Genomic DNA, 12262 nt, shown 5'->3' with positions numbered 1-12262 from the left:
AACTCTTAAACAGAACACATTCAGGCTTCTAGCTGGGAATCATAGGAAAACAAAATACAGTATTTATATTCTCTTATAAGCATTTATCACCAAATGAAACTTATAAAAAAACGAGTATTATTCATATATTTTAGTTTGTTGTAAATAAATAAAAATTATTAAAAAAATAATAAAATGAAAAATCAGGAATCTAAAATCTAATTGTGGTAACTTACCACTCTAATTTGATGATACTGTTCAAACTACTTCTATATTCAATTACTATAATTGCAAAGAAAAAAAATATTGAAGTTTAAGGGGAGGTTAGAATAATTAGAGAGCACAATTCTTATATGAGAAGTAACTATTATTACTATTGCTAATACATGCTATTAGTTCATATCATGCCAGAAAAACAAAAACTACAGGGAATAAATAATAAGTTTACATGCAATAAAAAAGGGGGGATACTATAGATTACTATCTATAGAATTTCGAGACTTTGAGTATAAATTTGAACTGAGGGAACCGAGACGAGTTCAATGATACCCTACTTTTGGACCGGAGACGAAAAATAAAAAAGTTATCATACTTTTTTCTGGCGATCGCGCGATGATCGGAAGTCGCATCGCTCTCTCCGCTCTCGTATCGCGTGTTTAACCCTACTGGAGATGACTGTAGTCCGACGTCGTGGTTTGCAGACTTTTCCGCAAGATGGCAGTACCAGCAACTATGATGCTGTCTTCATGAGAGCATTAAAAAAGTATGGTAAGTGAAAAAGTATGATAACTTCTTTATTTTTCGTCTCCGGTCCAAAAATAGGGTACCACTGAACTCGTCTCGGTCCCCTCAGTTCCAATATATAATCAAAGTCCTGAAATTCCATAGGGGATAATCTATAGTACACCCAAAAAAGGTATGTTAGTTATTGATATCCTATTTTATATTATTATTTTATCAGTTCAAGTAATAAATTTATTATTTATTTTAAAATGTTAATGAAAATATTATTAGATTACAACTTTGTGTAATTAATTGATTAGTATTTTTAGAATTATTAATTTTACTATTATTATAAGCTTATTAATTGGTCTGAATCTATTATTTTATTATGAAATACTTATTATGAAAATATTAGTTATATAATTATTGTGAGTAAACAAATTTCCTTTAGATGATGGAGCTCTACTACGAGGTTAAATTAGATGGAGTGTAATATGATTAAGATGACAAATGTATTAAATATGATAACTTTTCATTTGTCATGAATTATAAGTTTGAATGAGAAAATGATACATATGTAAATAATCTTTAATTTACATTGAGAAATAAGAATTTTTATCTAGAAATAATAGCACAGAAACAAACCATATTCTGTGCATAAGATAAATATTTGACAGAAAAATCACTACCAGTTGGCATATAACTGTTTGAAATAAAATCAAATTCGGTTTGATTCAGTTGAAGTAACTATATTTTTAAATAAAATAAAGTTACATACAATTTTCTTTTAGAGAAAAAAAAAGCTTTAATTAAAAACTTTTTAATTTTAAAATTATAAAAGAATCATGATAATGGTCTCTAATATATAACAAATTTTGAAATTTCAAGTTAAATCTTAAATGTGGTTAATGTTACCTTAGGTAGCCAAGATGGCGGCTCGTCTCTAATTCCAGCAAGGGAACAGTGGAACGCACGTTCTAACCCAACCTAACCTATCTTAATAGATTACCATAATTTTTAGCAACCAAATTATTAGAATAGGGGTAATCTATTAAGATAGGTTAGGTTGGATTAGAACGTGCGTTCCACTGTTCCCTTGCTGGAATTAGAGACGAGCCGCCATCTTGGCTACCTAAGGTAACATTAACCCAGAAATTAAATAATAAATATTGGATTTGAAGATAAACATGTTGATATTAAGTTCAGTTAAAAGAAGAATAGAAATTAGTTTCTGCCATACAGATAGAGAAAGGAGAAAAACCATTTCCATTTTTTAAAACTAATATTTTTTTTGCACAACACATCCATAAAACAATAATAATTGCTGTTTAGAAATGTTTGCATAGTTTATATAAACAAATAAATTATTCTAACAAATACAAATTGTATTTGTAAGGATAATTTGCTTCTTATGCAAATAAAATACATAACTTTAAACGGAAATTTTAATAGTGCAATTCATTGATTTTTAATGTTAATTTTCTGACTTTTAAAAAGTTTACCATGAAATATAAATCAAAGATCTGTCTCAGTTTCTTATGAGTGAAGGAGATTGCTGTTAAAAGAATAAGCAATTTAAATTATTCCAAAGATTAGGATTTTATTAATACATTATAATAAAATATAATTGTGTGTATATACAGTATACTGTATGTATACAATTATATTTTATTATAACATTGTACAATTATGTTATATATTTTAATAATTTCACTGGAATATTTCAAAAAATATATATATTGTACAAAAAATAAAGTATGGAACCAAAAATCAAACTTTAAGGAGGCCTCAAGAGAAGACTCTCAGTTTCATCATAGATGGCATTAAAATCAGAGAAAAGGGGGTCAACTTCATTTTTTAAATGGAAACCCTCATTTTTTATTGCATATTATGATTCTACATCAAAAATAAAGAAACTTTTACTGTAAACATTTTTTTGAAAGCTACACTTATCAGAAGTTATGAGCATTTGAAGTTTTATGCAGTTGCCACATGATGCATACATGAATCTGTAGATATCTGTGAAGTCTAATGAAAAAAGGAAGAAAAAATCATTAAGAAATTATTTGATTATTTGATGGAATCATTCTTTTTCTTCAAATAATGAACTGATATAAAAACTAGTGCCACAGTGTGTTAAAGCCATCAAACTTGTAGTAAAGAGAAGATGGTGATCTTTGATTCCATCCAATAATAATAAGTTTCCTAATGATTTTTTTAAGCATTTTTCTTTCTTTTTCAATGGACTTCACAGATATCTACAGATTCATGCATGAATCATGTGGCAAGTGCATAAAACTTCAAATGCTCATAATTTCTGATAAGTGCATCTTTCAAATAAGTGTTTTAGGTAAATGTGTGTTTATTTTTGATGTAGAATCATAATATGCAATAAAAAAATGAGGGTTTCCATTTAAAAAATGAAGTTGACCCTCTTTTCACTAATTTTAATGCCATCTATGATGAAACTGACAGTTCTCTCTTGAGGCCTCCTTGAAGTTTGATTTTTGATTGCATACTTTATTTTTTGTAGAATGTGCATTTTTTGAAATATTCTAGTAGATTGATTAAAATATACCCCCCTGTATATATATACAGTATAATATAAGTCTATTGTCAATATATTATTATTTTATCTAATAACAACAACGTGTAACCTGATTTAATTAATTAATCTTAAACAATTTTTCAAATTATTGGGCTATTTTCAGGCTATGTTAATGATTAATTATTAATTAATTTGACTTGAGATAGGCAGATGTGCTTTAATTAGTAGCTAATCATTAACATAGCCTGAAAATAGCCCAATAATTTGGCATTATTATTACATCATTACAAAAAGCAAAATTTAAAAGTTATTTCAAATCTAGAAATTAAAAAATTCAAACTATTTTTCTATATAGAAACAATATAGTGTATTTCAGTATTCATTTTATATGTAAAGTTTTTCTTCCAGGAGTGAAAATCCATATTTACTAAACATTTTCAGAATTATTGATTTGGTGAAGGAAAGATGAATAATAAAAAATGAAAATGGATATAATGTTAAAACAATTATTCCAAAAAATTATAAAAATTCTTTAAAAATAAACGAGTTAAAATCACTCTTCTTTATCCGATTTCGAATGAATTAAAACAAAGATGGACACTCATTTAGAAAAATTACTTCTCACTTTAATTACTTCTCACTTTATTAACCATAATATATGGATATTATGGTTAATAAAGTGAGAAGTAATTTTTCTAAATGAGTGTCCATCTTTGTTTGAATTCATTCGAAATCGGATAAAGAAGAGGGATTTTAACTCGTTTATTTTTAAAGAATTTTTATAATTTTTTGGAATAATTGTTAAATAATTACAACTTACTCGTGCCTGTGACCGGTGTGAAAACAATTCAAAACTAACAAACGTTTTCTGGACACCTTCCGTGCCCTTCTTCAGGTTAAAATCGCTGGATTCTATTTTTTAAAAACGAAACCGCCGTTCCGAATTTATACGAACGAATTCGAATGATGATAGTTCGAATGTGTGATGTTCAAGGCGCATGCGTTATAACTGTCGTGTTCCGTGTTGTATCGTACTTTTTAATCTTGGTGCTCTTTTTTATCTTGGGGTCACTTGACTTCATGTGTCATCGGACCCAAATAAATTTTTAGGCATCCTCTTGTAATAAAGCTTGCCAAGCAAGCGAAAGAGCTATCTCGTCGCGTGAATTAATGCATTTTGTTGCACTTTGCGCTTTATGTATCTCTATCGCTTCCAGCCATTTAAGGTGTTCTATCTGGGTCGTTTTGGTTATTAGCTTGGCTCCCGCGAAGTCCACATTGATGCCCGGTTCAGAAGCGTATACTGCGAGTGACATGGTAGCTCTGTTGTATCTTATATCCGCCTTATGCTCTTTAAGTCTGACTTCCATAGAGCGTTTTGTTGATCCTATGTAGATCAGATCCCTATTAACTCTCTCGTCTTTTATCGGGATTCGGTATACGCCTGCCATTCTATTCAGGTCAGATGGGTCCTTTCCGTTACGCAACAAACTGTATATAGTTGGGCCTCTCCTGTAAGCAACGGTGACCTTACGTCTCCTGGCGATAGATTCGTATATGGATTTCAATGTCGGGTTATATGTGACGGGGCATAAGGCGGATATAAGATACAACAGAGCTACCACGTCACTCGCAGTATACGCTTCTGAACCGGGCATCAATGTGGACTTCGCGGGAGCCAAGCTAATAACCAAAACGACCCAGATAGAACACCTTAAATGGCTGGAAGCGATAGAGATACATAAAGCGCAAAGTGCAACAAAATGCATTAATTCACGCAACGAGATAGCTCTTTCGCTTGCTTGGCAAGCTTTATTACAAGAGGATGCCTAAAAATTTATTTGGGTCCGATGACACATGAAGTCAAGTGACCCCAAGATAAAAAAGAGCACCAAGATTAAAAAGTACGATACAACACGGAACACGACAGTTATAACGCATGCGCCTTGAACATCACACATTCGAACTATCATCATTCGAATTCGTTCGTATAAATTCGGAACGGCGGTTTCGTTTTTAAAAAATAGAATCCAGCGATTTTAGCCTGAAGAAGGGCACGGAAGGTGTCCAGAAAACGTTTGTTAGTTTTGAATTGTTTTCACACCGGTCACAGGCACGAGTAAGTTGTAATTATTTAATACATACCCGGTGTGTATGAAGAAAAGATGTGGAATAATTGTTTTAACATTATAATAATAACCGACCCCATTGTTTTTAATATTTATTTTTTATTTGAAAATGGATATATTTTAAATGACTATATATAAGATCATCATTTGTCTATATAAATATTATAAACAAACAACTTGACACCTAAATGCGAATTCCAGACTCCACCATAGAGACAGGTGGCTACGACTCCTGTCTTGCCATACTCCAGGCTGAATGCTATCTCCATTGAAATCTCCCTACCAATGCGCCTCAATGAAAGTAGAAGACATCATAACTCCCTCTCAGAGGTATTATGTTATAATGTTTGTAAACTTTCTCTCTTGGCCTTTTAGCATTTAAAGAGAATTAGTATACAGTCGATAATTTAGTCATAAACATAGTATTGGACGTTATGTTGCGTAATCTGTCTGAATCCTGTATGCTTGAAGTTAGTTCATTAAATTGTTATTTTTGTTGTTTAATCTGCTCTCATGTGGACTTATTAGCTTCGACGGACTTACCACCCCTGCATCACTCTGGTCAACCATCAAGTGACAAAGTGAGTGGTCTTCGCTAGACTGTCGCTGATCCAACAGGGTTTAAACTGGTTCTTACATTACCGACACCAGACAATAGGTTTATAGCATGATTTAAATGTCACCTGGTGTAGAATGTTCCTTTTCATGTTATATAGATCTTCTCTGTTGCAAGATTATGCTGACTTTGCATGAAAGAAATTGTCTAACCTGCATAACCTTCATGCTGGATGGAGCCAACAGTTGTGTTGCTGACATGCAATATGGGGTGAGACTCCACATTGCACATACAGTAACACAACTGTTGCATACCACATTTAGAGAGGACAAGTTAATTTATCAAATGTTTTCTAATGCTTGATCACAATGTTCTCCTAATCTAAATCTTTGTGGTTTTTAGTTATGGGGTTATTTGAAAATCCAAGTTTACAAATATAAATATTAATTAAATAAATTTTATGAATTATCAGTTCTCTTTAATTGCCTTCTTATTAGTTTTTATGGCATTGATACAAATTGTTTATTATTATTTTTTTTTTCTAGAACTTATATAATATTCAGTTTACAAATTATAATATATTTTTATTTTTATTTTGTTAAAAAGTTATATTATAAATTATTCATAGCTTAACCTTTATCATTATTTGTTAATTTGAAATTAACATTATTTATAAACCTGAAATATAGAATTTTTAAAATTATATAATTTATGCATAGTTTATAAAGATTATTATTAAATTATAACGTAAAAAAATGTATATGTCAATCAAACCAACTCACATCCCACATATTTGAATTCCATTCATCAAATATTGCAATGAATGTAGCTGGCTCTTCTCCTTGTTTAATTGTTATAATAACAGTGTTGTCTAAAGTACGTTCTGTGGGATCAGTTCTAATATAATCCTAGAAATAAATCAATTATTATTATTATTTATTTTAAAATAATTTAAAATTTATATGATTGTAATTCTAAATATTATCATTACTATTTATTGAATTATTTATAAAATTATTATTATATACAATAGCTGAGCCCAGTAATTTTTTATAATGAGTTAGAATTAAATATAGTCATAACTAATTCCTGGATACTGTGCATGTTTTTTCTTAAATGCTATGATGTTAGAACCCTGATATAAATATGATTTAGGTCCAAGTGGATCAAATTAAAGTTGTCCAATAATGGATATTTTATATACTTTTTAAAAACACACATAAAATATATTCTTATCATTTTTACTGCATATTTTGCAGATTTCACAATTTTGGGACTAAGTGCTTGTTTGTACAACTGCAAGTGCTAATTTTAACAAATGATCTATAGTCAATTCCTGCTAACTGTGCAGTGAATCTTTTTTATGCATGTACAGTTCATGTGAGAAATATCATTCCATTATCCAATTTTATAAACAAGTGCACAAAATTCAAATGTTTTAAATTTGAATCATTTAACTTGCATTCTTTTAAAGTTTCACAAATTAACACATTTTTGCATTGCCATGGAAACATCTCTTATTTTTCAAATTTTTATAATCCTTTGAATTAACTGAAGTCAAATTATTGTAAATGTTATATTTATTAATTTAATAATATAAAATTTAATCCAGTCATACACAAACATCTAAAAATTGTATGTATAGAAATATATCAATAATGATTGATTAGATAGCATAATAAGTTATAAAATTTTATCAAACTTATGTGATATAATAGACATTAGTAAGAATTACTCATAGACAGAAGTAGTATGCATTTCAACCTACAAATTTTACTCTATATTACTGGCACTTTTAACATGAAAAATGCATATTTCAAGTGTTTAATGTGCATGTAGCTGTGTATATATATCAGGCAGTTTTATGTGGATATGTGCACGTGTCTTGGGATTAAATGCATATAAATCCAGCCCTTAACCATAATAAAATATTGAGCTAAGATTATTAACACAATAACTGAAAATTTTTATTTAAAAAAAAATATATGCATCATAATAATTCTGTAATAAAAACCTACTTCTGCCATTTTTAATGACTGTGATTTTTCATCTTCACTGGCACCTTTTCCTATCCAGACAAATATTTCATCACCAGAATCAAGAACCATAACATCATCTTCAGCTAAATCCTATGAAAATGTGAATGTCAGAATTATAACAAAAATATTTTATACATTTTATTATAGCAGTTTTAATTTTCATTATTTTAAAACTGTTATAAGATTATTAAAAATAAATGAATATCTCAAAAATGTAACTGTTTTAAAATAAATGTAACAGCTGAAGCCACTTCATACTATCTTTAATCCATATTTTGATTTTTTTCTATCATATTATCTTATATAAATTTTTGGTTATTCACTTGTCTTTCTTTAATTATCTTACATTTCTGTGAATATAAATTTCTATAACAATTATTAATTTAATTAGACTTAAAAAACTATTTTAAAAATAAATAAAATTGATAAATATAAGTGTAAATTGATAAATTCAAATCCCTTTTTTTACTTACTTCCTGAGTGAAAGAACATATTTCTTCAACTCTAAGTTTGCCAGTATCTGTGGAACATTGAAACAGACGTGGTTCCAAAAGAGGCTTTTCTGGCAAACCAGTAAATTTTTCATATTCTGTTTTCCCTCCAATACCTTCCCAAAATTCATCAGGTTCTTCTTCTTCCATAATTTCTACTGCTTCTCTACAAATTTTATAAATTTAAAAATTTCACAATCATCTTCACAAATATAAACTTTGTTTGTTTTCATTAATTATAAAATTATTTTTAAAATCTCAAAAATGAAAACACAATAATGTATGATAATATGGATATCTACAGATAACTTTTATGCAAAGATAATTATACTATTACACAATCTTTAAATTCTTGATTTGTTTGAATAACAGTTTTCATTTTTTATGTTTAGATGTTTTTAGATAATATATATAAAAATAAATATTAACAATAATAATGATTTTTTTCAAAACTATGAAAATACCATCTCAGTAAAAAAGAAAAAGACTCGTTAAAAATTTGAAATTCCTTTGCTGGCTTTTGGATAAGAACTTTTTTAAAAAAACTTCTGCCTTACAGGTAAAAAAGGTCTTTTTTTCCTATACCAACCATGGGTATAGCCAGATGATAAAGGATGTGATATAACGTATCTAAGACAGATCTCCCATGAAAAATTCCGAAAGTTTTCTCCTGGATTTAAACTCAGATCTCTCTGAAAATGGTAGACTAGTAGTGCCTTTGTCATCTTAGCCATCAAGCCTGGATAAGTATGAGGGAAGTATCATAAAATCTAAATTTGAAACTATAAATTTCCAAAGCAAATCAAATTGAACAAATAATTATTTCATTCTTACTAATTATTTGTCTTTATTAATGCTAATAAATGGATATAACTCTTTTTTCATTTTTCTTTCTTGAATTTATTTAGTTTCTTTTTAAACTTCTGTTATGTTAATAGTCTTTATTTAAATCAGTTCTTATGATATAAATGATCAAATAAAATCTTCAAATTAAATAAACTGTAAGATATGATAACTTTCTCTAATTTGGATGAAAATATCTCAAGTATTGCAATTAAAACATAACAGCCAGCTTATTGTACTAGTTCTTAATATCAGATTTAATCATTTTAACTGTTTTAAATGAAAATATATTATATTACAAACATCAATAACCAGCAAGAGAATAAAAATTTACTGAAAACTAATATCTTCTGTATACAATGGACATTATCAGGTGTAACTGAAAGAATAAAGAATAGAACAAGAAAATTAAAAATTCTCTTGGAACAGAACATTTTAAATGAATGTTCCAGCATGTGGAGAGTTGTGCATGGCTGATACAAAAGTACTACTCAAGGGAATAAAATAGTGCTCTCCAAGCAGATAAAATCAAGTCCATCTCTTTAAAGTTAACTGTGTCCTTCTCTGTAGATTTCAACTCTTTCTAGGTGTTTAAGCCAAGATAGGTCTGTTGCATGGTATAGGAGGCATTCCTTGTTAATATCCACTTGCACATTGTTATCTAATGCATAGGCAGCTAGTGCTGTATTGGAGAGGTATTTTTTGAGGCAGTATTGGTGTTCTTTAATATTTTCATAGTTTCATTTTAATATATATTGTACTTTTAGGGGATCAGGACAAAAAAATAATTTGGGACCCTATCAGAAAATGACTAAACTTGAAAATATTTTTCATCATATAGAATGTATAGCGTTTATTAAAGAAATCTACACATAAAACAAAATTGAAAAAAACATTACATTACTTTCAAAAACACTAATTTTAATGTCAACCAAATCATTTTTACTTTTCCAGCTCTGTTATATATAACAGAACTGGAAAAGTAAAAATGGCAATTCGTCAAAATATGACCCTCCCAGATTTTTACATTTTTGAACCTGGAACCTTAAAACATCAAGAAATGCAAGAAAACTAGGGGGGTTTTTGCTGTATATATGGATAGACGTTAGTGTTGTGTGTGGGGAGTGCACAGTTTTGCTCACCCTCTTTGAAGCTTAATAACTCCTGTGCTTTTTCTTGAAAATTTCTGAAATTTTGCACGGAAATTTGTGTTTTCCCAATACACAAATCAATGCTATTAAATTTTGGTGATTAAAGGTTGAGGATTGGGAAGATGAAGGGGATTGTGTCATATCTTAAGTAGGGTTGGACTTAATGACAATTTTATTTGTTATTAGCATTTACTGTATTTTTGCAGAATGACTGGCATGCTGGTAACCCTGGGGTTTCTGGCATGCCAATTAAACTGCAACTGAAATACAAAATTAATTACATCTAACAAAACAAGTTGTTAATTAAATGTTAAAGAAAACATTTTTCTGAGTACAGTGAAATAATAATATTGTAATTTGATTGACTTAAAATCAGGAAAAGAATTTTCAAGACAATAAAACAATTAACAACTTATTGACAGCATCAGCAGCAGTAGTAGTAGTAGTAGTAAGTCAGGGTGGGCTACACTTACCATCTACCCTGACAAAAATAACACCTTCCTCTCGAGTTTCATACAAAGCCAATGTTAATGTAAGCTAAAATAATTTACAGTGAGTTTCTTAAATTTAGTATGTTTATTTTTGCATTTTTGAATCAAATAATAAAATACACATCAAAAAAAGCATTTTCCGAATTCCACAAGTATTTTACATCTTTAGAAAGAACACAAAATTAAGAAATTAAACATATAATCAGAATTTTTGATGTAATACTGACAATTTCACAGTTTTAGAATAAAAACTAGTTCATTTTTTTAATGTGTCCTCTAGAGAGGGATGTATTACTTCACTGAAACGGGCAAGCTGTTTTTACCATATGGAAATATCTGATTTATTAGTCTCCCTTGGACAGACCAACATGCCAGACAATCCATAAAAATATGGTATTGTTCAACACCAAGTTATCTTTGATTTTAATTAATAAAGTCTTATTAAACATCAGACAGTGGCGTAGCAAACATAACTGGTGCCCGGGGCACGACACTTTATTGGCACCCCCTCCTCCTTCCAGAAGCATATAGTTTGTCTTGGAGACCATTTGGGTGCCCCTCTGTGAGTGGTGCCCAGGGCATGATACACCCCCTTGACCCCCCTCACTACGCCAATGACATCAGATCAAAATTTTTGTAAATTAGACAGGAGTTAATTTCTATGAATAATTAAAAATATATAATTTTTATAATAAAAATGTATATCTAATTTAAATCATATCTGTTAAACCAAAATATGAAAATAATAGGAAATTTAGGAAATAAACTTTTTAATTAGGATTTAAAATGCAAATTTTAATTTTTTTACACAATAAATATTTAATTTATAATATTTCATTACATACTTAAAAATTTTCATTTTCATTCAACTGACATTAGGATATCAGTTTTAAGTTACTATAGTGTGTAAAACTCCTTGGCCATTTATTAATTTTTAGGTATTTTCTATATTTTCTTCATTTATTTCCAATAAATTCTTCGTAGCAAAATAATCTACTTGCAAATGTTTAAGCTCTTGCCCTACTTTACTTGCTTATACTTATTTTACTATAAAGAATTTATTGGAAAGAAATGAAGGAAATATAGAAAATACTTAAAAATGGAAGTCCAAGGAATATTATGCACTACCAGTAACTTTAAACTGATGTAATAAATCTCAGATATCAAGTCTCTATTTCAATTTGAAGAAGTGGAATTGATAACATAAATATAAAAATATAAAATAATTTTACCTGTCAGGAGATATTAAACTTATTATGTTTCTTCCCATATTTCTTTCATCTTCACTAGATTCCTATAAAAATGTTTTATA

The 12262-nt window shown here is 28.9% G+C and overlaps 1 protein-coding gene across 5 annotated transcripts in view; it reads right to left on the bottom strand.

Annotated features, from left to right (window-relative positions):
- LOC136985141 (gelsolin, cytoplasmic-like) overlaps window positions 1-12262 on the bottom strand; it is a 63289-nt gene that overhangs the window by 3243 nt on the left and 47784 nt on the right. For 3 of the 5 annotated variants that reach the window (XM_067282338.1, XM_067282339.1, XM_067282340.1), the window contains exons 15-18: window positions 12183-12244; window positions 8448-8631; window positions 7954-8064; window positions 6718-6843 (exon numbers count right to left, since the gene is read on the bottom strand). In XM_067282338.1, coding sequence (XP_067138439.1) covers window positions 6718-6843; window positions 7954-8064; window positions 8448-8631; window positions 12183-12244 — 483 coding nt within the window. Of the gene's footprint in view, window positions 1-215; window positions 262-6717; window positions 6844-7953; window positions 8065-8447; window positions 8632-12182; window positions 12245-12262 lie in introns of all 5 variants that reach the window. The other 2 variants (XR_010882291.1, XM_067282341.1) reach the window with 1 other exon arrangement.

This window comes from Centruroides vittatus, unplaced genomic scaffold (assembly GCF_030686945.1).
Source record: "Centruroides vittatus isolate TY-2023 unplaced genomic scaffold, ASM3068694v2 contig_954, whole genome shotgun sequence".
NCBI lineage: Eukaryota > Metazoa > Arthropoda > Arachnida > Scorpiones > Buthidae > Centruroides > Centruroides vittatus.
Note: the sequence above shows the minus strand (reverse complement) of the source record. Positions and strands in the feature narration are given on the sequence as shown.